This window comes from Danio rerio, chromosome 25 (assembly GCF_052040795.2).
Source record: "Danio rerio strain M-AB ecotype USA chromosome 25, GRCz13ab, whole genome shotgun sequence".
Lineage (NCBI taxonomy): Eukaryota > Metazoa > Chordata > Actinopteri > Cypriniformes > Danionidae > Danio > Danio rerio.
The window spans coordinates 14,585,127-14,602,883 of record NC_141045.1 but is presented as its reverse complement, the minus strand read 5'-3'; the positions used below and the strand labels follow the sequence as shown (position 1 = coordinate 14,602,883).

General features: G+C 32.7%; 1 protein-coding gene across 19 annotated transcripts in view; it reads left to right on the top strand.

The window, feature by feature from the left end:
* Positions 1-17,757, top strand: part of ndrg4 (NDRG family member 4) — a 58,187-nt gene that overhangs the window by 11,563 nt on the left and 28,867 nt on the right. For 8 of the 19 annotated variants that reach the window (XM_087311122.1, XM_087311120.1, XM_087311118.1 and 5 more), the window contains 2 exons: positions 415-549; positions 6,309-6,347. In XM_087311122.1, the coding sequence (XP_087167248.1) occupies positions 415-549; positions 6,309-6,347 (174 nt within the window). Of the gene's footprint in view, positions 1-414; positions 550-6,308; positions 6,348-15,563; positions 15,726-17,757 lie in introns of those variants that run through there. The other 11 variants (XM_087311128.1, XM_087311126.1, XM_087311125.1 and 8 more) reach the window with 3 other exon arrangements.

Genomic DNA, 17,757 nt, shown 5'->3' with positions numbered 1-17,757 from the left:
AGGCAAGTATATTATAAGTAACTGTAAATAAGTTACATAAAATTGAAAAGTACTCCCTTTCCAACACTGATCAACATTTATAAAATATCAAATTTTTTTATTGTTGATTCATGTTAATTGGTTACTCATCAGAGTAAGTTTTATAAGACTCTGAACATAGAAGTATGAAAAAATATCTTATATATATATAAGCCAATCACAAATGTTTAAAAAGTCATGGCAATTCATGTCAAAGCTTGTTGTATGGATATTGTGTCTGCTGCTTATTTTCCCACATCTCACATTCATCACAGTTATTTTGTTCTTCAGCTTCTCACCTGTGCCACCAAAGCATTGTGTCCTCCAGTCCTCTAGAGGGCTCTGTCTGCTGTAGTGTGCTGTAACTAGTGTTTGTGTCTATGTGTGACGTGGCAGGCTAAAGGACAGTCTGTGCACGTGCTGCCCTCTGCTACGCCTCCCCCCCCCACGGCTCGCCCCCCAAAACGCTGGCATGCCATCGCCCAACACTGGCTCGGCCTGACGCGCCGTCGGACCAGCGGGTACTTCCCGGTAGGCTGATTACCGCACAGACCACGCCCACCCTTCCTTTTAAGGGAAACTCTTTCTCTTTTTTTTTTTTTTTTTTGCCAAGTTGTTTTTTAAACTTTGGTGCAAGTGTGTTAAAAATAATTCCCTCTAACCAGGATTCATTTAGGGAAAGTGCGATTTGTTGTGATATAAGTTGTTTACATTCTTACACACTGGTAATTAGCATTAGCATCACTTTAACCATTAGTCAAAGTAACCATTTAATTTTAACCATTAACCAGATACTCTACTTGCACTACATTTTTAGGCTAGTAATGGTACTTTTACCTAAGTATGATTTTTCTGTCCTCTTTCCACCACTGGCTGTGCTGCTGATACGGCAGCAATAAATTCACTTGTTGATAATAAAGGAAAATAGCCACAATTTTATCAGCTACCTTAAAATAACTCAACAGTGTTTCTGTCAGTTTAATCGCTTGTTCTGTACTGAATGCGTGTCACTGAAGCACACTAACACCCGTCACTCACTCAGAGATCGCACCGACATAAGATTCAGATCATACAGGAATAGCCTGAGCTAAGTTTTAAATGTAATAAACACGTTTCATATTTGAATCATGTTAACGTGTCCTTACATGCAAGCTACAAATAATGACTTCAACAAAGTATATACAAAAATGAAATTTATTCAGGGAAAAAAAAACTAAAAAAATCAAACAAAACACATTAATTTCCTCGGGCTGTTACCCAAAAATGAAAATGAACCCACTATTTACTCTCTTCACCTGTTTCAAACCTGTTTGAGTTATTATTCTTTCTGTTTAGCACAGACAAAGGTATTTTGAAGAAAATGTGTGTATATATATATATATATATATATATATATATATATATATATATATATATATATATATATATATATATATATATATATATACAGTTGAAGTTAGAATTATTAGCTCCCCTGTTTATTTTTTCTCCAATTTCTGTTTAACGGAAATACGATTTTTTCCACACATTTTTAAATATAATAGTTTTAATAACTAATTTCTAATAATGATTTATTTTATCTTTGCCATTTTGACAGTAAATAATATTTTACTGGATGTTTTTCAAGACACTTCTATACAGCTTAAAGTGACATTTAAAGGTTTAACTAGGTTTATTCGGGTTAGCTAGGCAGGTTAGTAACGTTAATAACGTGGCAAGTTATTGTATAACGATGGTTTGTTCTGTAGACTATTGAGAAAAATATATAGCTTAAAGGGCCATGAAACCCCCTCATTTCAGCAGGGTGTTTTCACACCTCTACTTTGGAAAAAGTCAGAAAAGTGGGCGTGTCCAGCTCTGTTTAGGGGGGAGTGCCGGAGGAACTAAAGTGGGATGGTGTGGGAGTGTCTATTTGGGCACGCACGAGTTTCAGAGTCAAAATACACAGACAGGAGAAAGTGATGGTGTTTAACCTACATGGACATCTGTAGTCGAATTATTTGCCAAATTATTAAATGGTGGACTTTAACTGCAGTTTGGCTCTTTCATTCAGGGAAATCATTCATGCCCCTCACGACAAACGAGATATTTGATTCAAGGATCTGCTCTAAGCGTGTATTTTTCATGCAATGTTTGATACCGCACGGCGAATGAGAGAAAAAAAACCTCAGCATTTCCCGGAAACTTAGATGCACACGGCAGGTAGCGTCAGAAAGCCGTGTGTGTTATTCTGGTCACTAAATGTGGTAAAAACCCTACACGAGGTAAAAGTTTGGTTGTGATGCTAAGGTGTTTACACTCTGTGACTCGGTGCAATAGTTAACTTAGTTCGATACGAGCAAACTGAATAAACAAAGAGCACTGGTCGCTCACTTACCAAATATGTAGAGACAGGACAATCACCAGCAACTAGAGCCGCGTTTTTATGAAGAGAATACTACAAGCGAATCCAGATCTCAGCGTTTGCAGATGAGAACAGCTCTCAGGTAAACAATAATCCTCCTTAGACACATAAGTTATTGTTGTCCCGCGTCGTGTACACTGTTAATCCACACGTGACTCCAGCTGAGCTCTCACAGAGAGAAAATGAAAACAAAACTTAACGGCAGCAAACTATAAAAGCAACACTTCACGCTTGTTTTGCCAACACAACGTGGCGTCTCTGTCCTGAAAACACTGTGACACTAATGAATATTAATGAAGTTGCACAATAGAGCGCGCTGATTGGTTTGAACCAAGCCTTACTCATGCATTAATGCATCACACTGTAAGACGTAATAAGACTCACTCTGGCACAGACGTCCAGTCTGCACGCTGGAATACACGCTATTATGTCATGACCGTGACGCAGCTTCAAAAATTCGTTTCAAACCGGAAGTACGAATTTGCTTGAAATAACGCAAAAACAACCAATTTACACTTTTTAATGAAATATAGGTGTCCTAATAGTGTTTATAGCAGTGTGGGACACATATACGACTGTCAACAGCTCAAAAAATGTGTTTTGGTGTTTCGTGACCCTTTAAAGGGGCTAATAATTTTGACCTTAAACTGGATTTTAAATAATTTAAAAACTGCTTTTATTCTAGCCGAAATAAAACAAATAAGACTTTCTACAGAAGAAAAAAATATTATCAGAAACACTGAAAATTTCCTTGCTCTGTTACATATAATTTGGGAAATATTTAAAAAAGAAAATAAAATTCATGGGGGGACTAATAAATCTTACCAACTGTATGTATGTATGTATGTATGTATGTATATATATATATATATATATATATATGTATGTATATATAGCATATTGGAATGTATTTAGCTGCAAAAAATAACCTAAAACAATGTTTACTTAGACATATTTTATTTTTTGATTATTTAAAAAATAATTAAATAACTTTAAAAGGTTAAAATGATCAATTTGGTTGTTTAAAAATGACTATATAGCCTATAACAAATGCCATTATATCTTTTTTACTTCGTAAATGTATGTATCTGTTTTTTTTAAATAAATAATGTAATTTCTATTTGAACTACTTAAATTTATATCTGGTCTACCAACAATTGAACAGCTACCATGAATTTAGAAATTTTGCAAGCCCTGATAAATGCAGACATCGGCAAGAAACAGGTTTGTGACAAAATCATATTATTAATATTAGTATTGTTTTTTTACTTTAAGTAAAACCAGTGAAGAATGTAAACATGACTTAAGAAAACCCAATGAATTCTGATATTTACAGATTCATTCAAGTTGTTTTTGTTTTGGTCAACTTGACTTTAATAGCTGTCTGAATCCATTCATTGTGTTAACATGGAATCTAAACACATTTGGATAAAATATGGATCGCTGGGTTACATAAAAAATGTAATCCAGCATTTGGATTTGTCCATATTTTTACACAAATTTGGGTTGAAACAACCCTGTATTGTTTAGATTGGGGCATTCACTATATAGTGAAAGTGTGAACAAGTGAGTGATTTAGGACAAAACATGTGCAATGTGCTTACAGTAAATGTGTAAATATGATAATATGTTAGCAATGCTAATGTTTAAAATTCAGTTTTCTGTCTTCTTTTAGCATTGTGCCAACCCCTAAACCATTACTATGGCAACTATGTAGATATGCTGGATTTTGACTATACTGTAACTTAAAGTGTCAATGAATGGGATGGGGTTTGAAAGCACATCAGATTTATGTGCATTGTGTACAAAGCTTCATATAATGTAATGTCATGTCATGTCATGTAACTTCAAGGTTTCAATTCCACAATAGCACATTGTTGTTTACCAATAAGTCTGCCCCCTTCTGCCATTCTGTGGTACTGCAGTAGAGTTTTAATCCTGAAAAGGAGTGACACCTGCTGGTCCGACACTAAAACTGCTCTTGCTTTTCTGCTTTCAACAGCTCAAACTGCATGCACTAATCTTTCTATGAGTTTATTCCAGCTTCTGCACAAGAATCACATGATGAGTGATACTTGCTTTTCCGAAACTGATGCTTTTTTTTGTTTGTTTTCTTAGTCTAAAATAGATGGTGCTAACTCATCTTTCCTTGCTTTTCAGAAGATTGATAAGGATTTTAATAATATTCCTTTGGTGTCTCTAGTGGTGCAATTGTCTGGCAAGGAGATGTTCAAGCTGTTCTTTTACGGCGTTTTTGTATCCATTTCACATTTTCCTTAGCATGTTGTGTTCTTAACAGTGTCTTTTTCTTACTAATCCTAATTTTTGACTAGCTCAGACTTTTAAAATGCTTACCATTATACATCATTGTATAATGGAGTTAACAGGCCCTGATATCAGCAGTGAAGCAAGCTCAGCTTGCACATTTTATCATTCCACAAATAGCTGCTGATTTGAAGCCAACTAAGCCGCCCACATACTAACAAGCCATGTCTAGTGGAACAACAATGAGGGGTGTAAAGCACTTGAATAATTACACTTCATTATTATACTTAGCATTATTTTGGAGCATTTTGTATTCTGTATTCTGTTTGAAAGGAAAACCTGTGTGTTTTCTTCTTCGGAATTCTGATGAAAAATGATACTTCTTGCTTAAAAATCATTTAGATCTTTAAGTTAATAGATCACTAGTCATAATTCTAGATTCTATTCTTCACATTTTGGATGCTCTTCGAGTTAATACTTGGTTTTCTTTTTTGGCTTTGAAATTTTGCATGTACAGTTGAAGTCAGAATTATTAGCCATCCAGTATATTTTTCCTCAATTTATTAAAAATTTGGAAAACACATTTCTAAACATAATAGTTTTAATAACTCATTTCTAATAACTGATTTCCTTTATCTTTGCCATGATGACAAAACATAATATTTTTTCAAGACACTTGACTTCTATACAGCTTAATGTGACATTTAAAGGCTTAACTACACAGCAAAATCCTCTGAGTAAAATGTACTCAGTTCAGTGAGTATTTGGTCCCTCTTTAAATAAGGGCAAGCAGGTTGGTAAAAAGTAAAGCTGCTGTTTGTTGAAATGCTTAATAATCCTTTGCTGAGATTTTGAGGGATTCAGTGTATTATATTTCAGCTGATTTCATCTGGGCTGTGACTAAAGTCAGTTGTAGTTTAGTGTTTCTGCTTAATAACAGCAGGTGTTCATCATCAGTGCTCAATCATCCCTCAGCTTAATCTTTGTCTCATTAACTTAAGTAACTTGAACTCAATTTAGAGAGGGACCAAATACTATCTAAACTGAGCAAATTTTGCTTACAGAATTTTGCTGTGCATGTTAATTAGGTCAAGTTAGGACAATTAGGCAAGTCATTGATGGTTTGTTCTGTAGATAATAATAAAAAAAAATGCTTAAGGAGACTAATAATATTGACCTTAAAATGTTTTTTAAAATTTTTAAAACTGCTTTTATACTAGTCAAAATCAAACAAATAAATGTTTCTCCAGAAACAAAAAAATATTATCAGACATACTGTGAAACTTTCCTTCCTATGTTAAACATCATTTGGGAAATATTTGAAAAAGTGAAAGGTTTAACTTCAGCTTTAGACTTCAACAGTACATGTGGAAACAAGCCAGAATTGAAAACATAAATTTGGACTTAAAATTCAGATGCAATATCTGTGTTTTACATTTAAGCACCAAACCTCTGTAGTTTTTACACCCCAGACAAGTAACCGTTTCCATCACAGAAACTCTATCCTCTTTGGCGGGACCTGGCAGAGTGTTGCTCCAATTCTTACTTATTTGATCCTGATAGCATATTTAAAACAAATGCACTTTGGCTTTGATGAACTTGACCTTTTGTGTTCCTGCAGGAAAACTGCGAGACCTTCGTAGCCACTGGAGACTGGAAGGTACAGTGATTTTTTCCATGTGCATATTTGACGACAGATATTATACATTCAAGCCTGTGTCTTTGAGGGATTTTGAGTCAAAATGTCAGATTTAAAATGCCACACGTTAGATCTTTTTGCCATTTAATGATTGCGTTGTCTGCCTTATTAGAGAGAAAAGACGAATGTGCTTACAATTATAGTTAATGAAAGCCTGAGAGAGACAATGAAAACACTCCAGCAAGGCTGTGACCTCCCAAGTACACATTCAACCAATATCCACTTCAAAGCAGTGACAGAAACCTGTGTAAATAAAAAAGAATTCGTTAAACACTTATGACTTTATTCTACACATTAAACTAATTCAGGATCTTAATGTTTTCATACTTAGTTAAAATCATTTCGTAGTAAAATATATATATTTACACACACACACACACACACACACACACACACACACACACACACACACACACACACACACACACACACACACACACACACACACACACACACACACACACTATATTATAAACTGATAAACTTCTTTATATTTGAACTGTAGCAACTATACACACACACACACACACACGTGTATATATATATATATATATATATATATATATATATATATATATATATATATATATATATATATATATATATATATATATAAATATGTATATATATATATATATATATATATATATATATATATATATATATATATATATATATATATATATATATATATATATATATAATGTATTATTAACAGTTAATTTGTTTGTATAACCATATTTGTTGCAACTATAATTACCACAAATTACCAGTACTTTATGGTTTATAAACACTATAACAATATTAGAAAAATATATTACTTAATTTAAAATACTATAGTATTTAATGTGGGAAATCATTAATAAAACAGTTATTAGAAAATTAAGCAAATAAGTACTATCAAATTGCTGGAGTAAAATATTAATATAGTGTTTTACATTTATTAAATGTAAAAACATTTGAACATTTAAGGATGTATTATAGCCTATACATATTAACTTGCTATAAATTCCTTCATTTTAATGAATCTATTGTATAAATTAAATCTATCCAAATTAGAGTATATATATCTCTGAAAAATGTTTCAGCAAGGCCAGAAATTGAATATCTGCTTTATTGTCTCTGTCAGATAAAGGATGACTGATATAAAACTGTTCAGTCAATTATTTTGAATGGTGATCGGAAACAACGTCCCCCATTCGTAGTCACGATTACCATGTTTGTAAAATAGTATACATTATTGTTTATTGTGAACAATATTTATTAACAGTATTTATAAAAATATAATGATGACGATGTCCGAAAACATGTTATTAATATTAACATCCGTCATTAACCATATATGGTTTGCCTAGATTGTGTGTTGAATTGTGTGTGCCTGAAACATGTGTGGGTCTGCGGGTCTGCAGCTGAATATTATTGGGTTCACCCTTGTGTATTACTCCGCCCACATACAGCAACAAGCAGAGGACTCTCTACAGTTTGACAAATATTGCAGCTGTTGGGCAACATAATGTTCTTTTGAGGCTTTTTTTAGTCGAGAATGTAGTTGTTTAGATTGCAACTATGCAGTTCATTTATATGGATAGTGCCTCTTTTAAAACATTTATAATTTCCGAGAGACAGCGCATCTGCAGCCATTAGGCTGCCTTTGAGCAAATATGGTTGATGTTCATCCACAAGATGGCGACAGAGACCGCATAATAAGCCCTAAGAGAAAATTAGCATAATTTCAAACTACAGCTGATCAAATCATTATTAAACAGGTAAATGACTTTCTAAGTTAATCTCTTTCTTTTGTATGTTGTAGTACTGTATTAATATAATAGTAATATTGTGATTTCTCGATTGCAACAGAGAAATGCTGGGATATATCTCTGTAGACTGATGACATTTCAGTTTATATCATATATTAAACATAACGCTAGAGAATCATTCAATATTAGCTCTAAAGTGTTGTTAGTAAATGAGCAATGGTTTCTGCTTTTCTGACTTCAGCTGCAGATGAATGGTGGAAGAAAGTAGTTCCTCTTACAAAAGGGTTTTTAAACTCTGTGTTTGATTTTCTTTTTTTTAATTCCCCGATGATGCCGTTAAACTGTTGTATAAAGGCAATATCACATGAGTAGCAGTGCAATGTGGCTGTATATTAGCACTAGTGGGACTCAAGTTGACTTTACTTAAAAATAATGTAAGTAAACCCATTGTAACTGTTAAGCTGATTTAACGTAATGTTCATAATCATGCAAATTGTACTAATTTAAAAAAATAAATAAAGGCAGCTAATCACTTTTTACAGTGTAATATGCTGTAATATCATCCAGATTTTTGAGTTTCACAAAGTTACAGAACTCAAATTGCAGTTGAAATCAAACTACTGAGGTAAAAGTTGAGGTACTAAAAATTTTGTCACCTCGGTTTTGTGTCTGTCTCGCTGTTTGCATCATCTCTTCACACCTCTGACAGAAATAGGACTAAATCACAGAGAGAGAAAATTGAATAAAACAGTGAGAAATCCGACTGGCAAAGGTGGTTGGAGATGATGGGATTTGTAAGCTGCACGCTCATCAAGTGAGATGCTTTTAATTGTGATGGAGAGCAGATAATTAAATCGGTGCTTGCTAGCAAAATACGGTTACCTAATCTCTCTCTTTTACACACACACACACACACACACATACACACACACACACACACACACACACACACACACACACACACACACACACACACACACACACACACACACACACACACACAGACATAACAAGAACGAAAAAAGAAAGAAATTACACATTATAAATGAAGTAGTTCTGGTTCCGCAATAGAGTCAGCAGATTTACTAAAATAGGAATATATTTTTGTAAAAACCCAGAATACTTTGGCGTACACACAAATCACTGTAACTACATTAAGATATATATCTAAAATTATAAGATAACCAATTTAAAAGTGTAATCATTGTAAACCTGCAACCAGTAGAATTTAATAATTTGTTCTAAACTACAGATAAAAACTAATTAAAAATGGTATTTTTTAAAGAATTTGACAAAAAATGATTAAAAGCCTGTTCATACCAAGGACAATAAAATACTTTTAATGAAAAAAATATGTGTAATTTTATATATATGACAAGTTATTGCATATTAGACCAGATGATCCCAAACTTTTCAGCGACCCCTAAAATTGCAATGAAAGTGATTCGCAACCCCCAATATCCTCTCCGGTGGTTTAAATATACAAACCTTACACGCAATAGGGCACACACACCAACAAGCCCAAGTCTATTCTTCATTTAATTTTTGAGAACACCACTCTGTGATCATCCACCATGTTCAGTTGTGGCTTGTATTTATTTTTAATCTACGTGAGTGCCGTGAAGGTGTCAGAAAGTTTAACTTTGTCCCATTAAAATAAACCTGCTGCATTTGACCCTATTGCTGTGTCTTTAATCTAACATAATGACCCCAGGGGTCGCAATCCAATGGAGGAAAAAAATTAGCTTGTTTTTTTAAATCTAACTACAAACTACTATTTTTATCTTCTGTGGGTTATGGATAAAATATAGTCATTCTAATAGTTGAATCAAATTAACAAGATGTTTGGAAATCACAAAGCTACCTTCCATTATCCCGTGACCTCTTGAGGGGACCCGACCCCCACTTTAGACACCACTGTATTTGACTGTGACTGTGACACCAGGCTTTTAACTATTTTCTCAAAATGCAATATTTAATGTGAAATTTCTTGTATACTTCATCATTTCAAATGATACTATGGTTCAACACAAGTCATTCATGTTGTCCTAGCACAAATTTATTAAGTTAACTTAACACTTTTAACTAATTTATGTGGGTTGAACATAAAAAAATTAAGTTGTCCCAATGAAATCTCAATAAATGTGTTGTTTCAGCTCATTTTAAATAAGTAGTTTGAAACCATGTTTTTTTTTTTTGAGTATGTGAGGAGATACAGTACATCTAAAAAAGTACTTTTTTGATCAAATATGATCATATTTCTGTAAAATAATAGCTAAAATTTGAAATTGGTTTGCAAAACACCAAGAATACAAACTAGTTTGCTGTTATTATTATTTGTTTTTATTTAAATTAATGTAATTGGGTTAAGTGGCTTACGCTATATGATAGTGGATCTATGAAAATTTGTTGCATTTTGTATTTGATTTTATATAAATATAAAGTTTATTAGTACATTTTAAGATTTTGTTGAACCAAAAAATTGCTTTACAATAAAATAAACTATTTAATACTATCAAGCATTGTTTTGTGCACTACATATGAGTAATATGTCACAACAATATATATGTTTTATGTTAATTATATATATATATATATATATATATATATATATATATATATATATATATATATATATAAATATATATATATATATATATATATATATATATATATATATATATATATATATATATATATATATATATATATATATGTATATATATATATATATATGGGTGTGGCTGTATATTAGCACTAGTGGGACTATATTATATATATATATATATATATATATATATATATATATATATATATATATATATATATATATATATATATATATATATATATATATATATATAATAACTATATTATATTATATTATATGGGACTATATTATATATATATAATAACTTTATATAAGTATAACTTAAATCACTCTTGTGCACTACATATGAGTAATATGTCACAACAATATATGTTTTTATGTTAATTATATATATATATATATATATATATATATATATATATATATATATATATATATATATATATATATATATATAAATAACTTTATATAAGTATAACTTATTGAATTAACTTATGTTTCTAGCTTAATTTTTGGAGTTAAATAAATTGTTTTAAAGTAAATTTATTGTATTTTAAGTTTAAATCAACCCAGGCTCATTGGAAATACATGCTTAGTTTCACTACATGGTACATGGTATGTTTTACTACAGGTTTCAAATGATAAATCCACCAGAGGGCGCTGTCTACATTTGTGTGAATCTGAAATGTTATGTTTTGATATACTTTCCAATAAACGTCCTTCTTGTACATATTCATGAGAAGGTGGGCCTTGTCATACAAATCACCTATCAAATCACTGACCTAAACCCATCAAATATATGTTTTCAACAGCAAACAAAAGACTAAAGTGCACTGCGACCGCAATTTTACCTTGTTTCACATAGAGTTTTGCATCACAAGTATGCGCTAACTGATTATGCCAGAGAAGTGGTTCATGTGGAGAAAGATTGGTGATGTATTAAATTAAAAACAAAGACACTATTGAATTGTTTTGTTGTATTTATTTGATGTTGCACATAAAAATAATCCTTTAATCATCAATATTACCTTCGTGTGAATATCATTAATGAGAAAATAAACAAAGATTGTTGACGTTATATATCCCGTAGCATTCATTTTGCCTCAAAATGGCAGTCAAATGTATTTTTAAGTATGATTTTGCAGTTTCTAATGAGCCTGTGTTGCTTAAAATAACTCATGTAGGCCAAGACAGAATTTGTGTACATTTTTGTTATTTCTGCACAGAATTTTGTGCTGTATTATTTTGGGAATACAGTAACTTAAAACATAGAACAAACGCAAAAATTTTTTAATTATAGTTCACAATGCAAAGTGCACTTGTTTAGTAAACAAAACTAGTCATATACACTGTAAAAAAAACATTGGGTTTCACACATTTTCTTTACGTCTCAACACAGTAGTTTTTAAAAATGTAGTTGGATTGAACATAAAACTTTTAAGATATCAAAAAAAAAGCCTTAAGAATTTCATTGTTTCAACTCTAGTACAGTAGTTTAGTAAGTAGTTTGAACAAGCAACAAAAGTCATTTTTTCAGTGTATAATCTATCTACTAAAAAAGACAGAATTATATACTTAAGACATAAATATTACATTACAAACTTGATTGGAAAAATCATATAAACATTTGCATATTTGTTAATTATATTACTGCAATGACAATTATTATAAAATAGCTCTTATTTAAAATACCTCTTATGTCCAGTGTTGGGTTTATATTTATGATTAATTAATGTAGCACAGTTGTCCTGCGAGACACGATATTTCGTTTCTCTGTATGTCCACGCATGTAGCGGAATAAAAATAAAGCTTGACTTGACTTGAAAACCGAATACATATATTTACACACATTTACATTAGAAAATAAATAAACTCCAAGATGGGTTAAAATTTTTTTTGCAGAAATCTACAGATATCTGTGCTCGCAGATTTTGCCTAATATATCATCACCTTGGAATTGTAAGGTTCTATCTGCGTTCTGAATGATATAGAGATATTGAGCTTCAAAGTTTTTGCACTCTATATAGCAAACAACATGCGTGTTGATTTGCGTGTTGAAACAGTTCTCTTTCATACATTAACATGACAGAGACCCTAAATGTACTCTACATGTAAATTATCAAAGTTCTCTTACATTTGCAAACTAAGTAAATAAACCACGATACATGCAGATAGAACCTTCTAATTATAATAAGTAATTTTCCACTTGGAATTATAAGGGTTCTGTCTGGCAGATCATTTATTGAAGCATTACTTTTTAAGAAATACAATCAAAAAATATTGAATTTGGTGTTGTAACAATATGTTGATGCTTGAGAAAGCAAAAAATTAGCTTTCTATAACATTTATTTCATGTTTTAGGATGAATTTTTTTCGTGTTCAAATTAATCATACTATACTAAGTATTTTGTCCAGTGCAGATATTAATTTTATCAGATTAATATGTTAATATTTATTACATTTTATGCTTTATATAAACTATTAAATTATTTTTATTGGATTATTTGCCCTATGAATTAAATAAAGTATTTGTCATTCGTGGCTTAATATCCAATTTAAAGACTTTAAAAGAAAAAAGACAATGAGCAAATGAGTTTAATAAACACTGAAAAATATTTCACTGACTATATACTGTATGCACAAATAAAAATATTTTACATTTAATATAACTTTTAATATAATTTTTAATACTTTTTTCTTTTTCAACCATGTAAAATGCATTAAAAAATGCTGATTGGCTAACAGAAAGAACCTTATAGAGCCAAGCTAGAGTTCAACTTAGTAAAATAACCGTTATTGTTTTTTAAATAAAAAGTCTTAAAATGTAAACAACTTATAAAAAAATCACACAATAAGTTGTCATTTAATAAGAATATGTGAATAACTCAATAAAAAAAAAAGTCAGATAAAACCTTATAATTCTAAGGTGACGATATGTGTAATGTGAAGTAGAGGCTGACAACAGGAAGTGCGGATCCAAATGCAGGTTTATGATGCAGAGCAGGGCCGTGCAGAGACCATCCAAAGGGCATGTGCAGGAGAAATTTTTTGAAGAGCGGGGGGGGGGGGGGTAGGGGGGGGGTGGTGGGGGGGGGTTGTTGTTGTTGTTGCGCGCGTTCTGAAGAGCGGGGGGGGGGGGGGGGGGGATTGTTGTTGCGCGCGTTCTGAAGAGCGGTGTTGTCGCGCGCGCCTACTGAAGGGCGGGACCGAGGGTGTGCCGCGTCGCGGGGGCACTTTTGATCATTTTGGAAGGGCACTTTCTATCCAAGACTAAAAAGGGCATGTGCACTGCACAGGTTGAGCCCTATGTGTGCACGTGCCTGATGCAGAGAATGGTCAGGCAAGCAACAGTCAACACAGGAGCAAACAGGTGTATACGGGCAATTCCCAAGTCGTGGTCATATAACAGATGGATGGCCAAAAGGCAGGCAGCAGACAGGGTAAAACAAACAAAACAAAGCAAGATTCAAAAACATGGAAGGCAAGGAAAGCATGTTGTAATGTTCACAAACGGTACAAACAAGACTCAGCAACTTCTGTGAGTTTGTGAGCTGACTTTATGGTCCATGGAATCAGTTCTGCTGTGTGAGTCTTATCAATGGAGACCTAGAGCAGGTGTGTGTGTGCAGTGCATGACTGGGTCTTGTAGTCCATATAATGGCGGATTTAGATTTCTAAGTGGTCTGCATGGGCTAGATCGCTGGTGCTTGTAACAGTAAGTCATTAATATAATTCATTTTTAAAAATTTAAGCCAGCCATGTAATTATTTACAGTTTGGTACTGAATAAAACATTACTTAGGCAAAATTCAAGTTAACGTTAGTTAATGAAAATACAGTTGTTCATTGTGAATTCATGTTAACTCACGGTGCATTAACTAATGTTAACAAGCACGAGTTTGGATGTTAATAATGCATTAGTAAATGTTCAATTATGATTAATAAATGCTGTACAAGTGTTGTTCATGATTAGTTCATGTTATTAAATGCATTAACTAATGAACCTTATTGTAAAGTGTTACCTTATTCAGAAACAATACCAAACCCAAAAAAGTGATAATGAGCTCTAAATAAAAACCTGTTCATGTGCATACTATGTAACAAGTATGGCGCGTTCTATTTTGACAACAACAGTGCAAAAGCATTTACACCTGTGCATGACACTTGCAATAGAGAAGGGAAGAGTTTGTGCGTTTAAGTGAGACTGCAAAAGCAAAGTCAGGCACACGAGGATTAATCTTTCACATCCACAAAGAAAAGCCAGCACATCCAGTTGTAATAGACAAAACTGTGCGGATTTCAAATTCAGAGGCTGTATAATATAGAATATAGCTCATGTAAACACATCCATGCCTCAAAAGTGGGCCACGAGCCTCGAGTGCTTTATCACGTGCTCCTGTGGAAGCGCACACACACAAACACTGTCACAAAGCAAGCCACATTGACAGTAATGCTTAAGGCTTTTTATGAAATCGGAGTTCTTGTCTAGTTTGGTGTGTGTATTGTGTCTTTTTTTATTTAAATGATGAATTACTATATAGAAAAGCATATCATTTTGGAATATAGCGCTCTATTGATGTATTAAATTGCATCAAGAAGTCATATTAAAGGCTGTTTTGTGCATGTGGAGGATGAAAATAGCAAATATGGGGCAAATCCAGATGAAAAACAACAGAGTTAGATTGACACCAAGCTGAGCCACTCACATGCTGGCATTTTGTGCAGTCATCCAATCAGAATGCATGGGGTGGGATGTGAAATGTGTCGGGGGAGGGGACAAGTAGTGCTGCAAAACTGCCCTGACAGGACGAGGAGAGACAAAGAGACGCCGTAGCAACCGCAGCATCTCTTTGCTTTCCTGCATCCGATTGCAATTGTCCAGAGAGGACCTTGTCGTCTCCTTTTCTTCCCTACACTTCTTTAAGCAAGCGTACACAATCTCTAAGCTACCATGCCGGAGTGCTGGGATGGGGTGAGTGGGATATCTATGATTTTAGGATGTAAACACAGGATTCTATTTATTTATTTATTTGTTAATACTAATACATGTGCTATCATGTCATTCTTTATTGTTTAGCCAAATGAATGTATATTTAATTGATTAGCCTTATGCATGCTTGAAATAATTAGCTTGACCTACTGAACTGGTATTGTGCACCAGTTCCATCATTACAGATCTATGCATGTTTATACTTGCCTGATGGCTACTTATTATCATTTATTTCAATTTATCAATCCTAATGGTTATTTAGTAATTATATTGAAATAAAAATAATCATTTAAAATAAAATCTTATTTATTTATTATTTAATAAAAAGCTAAATGTGTACATTTGTATCATAAATGTATAATATAAAACATATATATATATATATATATATATATATATATATATATATATATATATATATATATATATATATATAATTTTTTATATTTAATATAATATAATATAATATGATATAAGATAATATAATAGATATATTCATAAAATAAAATATCAAATAAAAAGCTCCATCTGGTGAAAGCGTGATGCTGATATTGTGTGTTGTGCAGAAATGTCCAGTCATGTATGAGGTGGCCATTTGCACTAACACACTAACACACTGCCACGTGTGGGACGTGCGCACTGATGTACCTCTGCAGTGACCTGGAGTGTGTGTGTTTAGAAATGTGTGTTTGTGCATTGTGAAACTGACACCAAATCTGCGATCTAATCATAAAAATCCTCATCCAAGGACGATTGTGTGACCTTGAGCTTAAAGAAAACGAGCAGCTAAAAAAGAGCAGTACTTCAACTCACGACGCACTGCTTTACTATTGTTTTGTGCATAATATTGTCATATCTAGGTCAGATTTTGTGTTTATCTCGTCAGTGTTTGTTCCATATTGTCTGTCTAGAAAACATGCTTGACATTTTGCAAAACACAGTGACAGCTGCTATGAGATTTAATTTTGACCCGAACACAGAGTTACACAAACAGCTGTCCTTAACTCGCACAAATACACTTGCATCCGGTCTGAGCTTCCACTATTTTTTTATTTTTTATTTTCCACTAACATCAAAACCACACACTGACAGGGGCTTAAAGCCCACAGGAGATTTATTTCCCTGTCTCTCTGTGGATCTGCATTAAGCTCGGGGCTGCCTGCGAGGTGTCTGCGTGGATTTGTGCATAACATTGGAAAGCTAGAGATTCTGAAATAATCCTTATAGGACAAGAAAAAAACACACATCCATCGCTTCTCCACTTGGAGTAAAGTCTGACGGTGAATGTGGGTCAGTTCAGATTAAAATGCCTTTGGAAATGGCAATTAAAAGTGTGTTAAATGACTATGAACAGGAATCGGAGACGCTTAATAAGATATTAATTAGTTGTGTTTTTTTTTTACTCTCGATTAAATACATTTTTTATTGCCCATTAAAAATTTGGCAGCCCTTTTAGTAACTACAATATAAATCAATGTTTTAGTTTGTGTCAAAACATACAGGCTGAAATGAGAATTTCTGGCAGACTGCCTCCTTTTATTTAGTTTGTGTTAAGATACAACTGTTAAGCTGAATTTGTTGCATCTAAACAAGCTAAAACTTGATTTTTAAGTTAGCCCAATATACAATATTTTACTGAGTATAGATTGCCTTTTGAAATTAGAACATGATTGGAACAAATTTTGATTTTATAGTTTGTGTTTGGATACAAAAAATAAAGCATGACTTATTAGATTTCACCACATTTTAGCCTGTATGAAGTGGTAAATTGGGTCAGTCTTCTCACAATGTCAATACGTAGCTAAATATGCCAGATTTTGCCACAATATGGACCACTTGATGACACTGGGATGATATTGGTCCAGTTCACAAGTTTTAGCTACAGAATTTTCAACAACAACAACAACAACAAAAAACCTTTTAAACCCATTTTCAGTCAGTAATTTGCATCTAAATTAGGGTCATATTTAAGCTAAAACTGGAAAATTGGGTCAATCTCGTTTCAATGTCAATA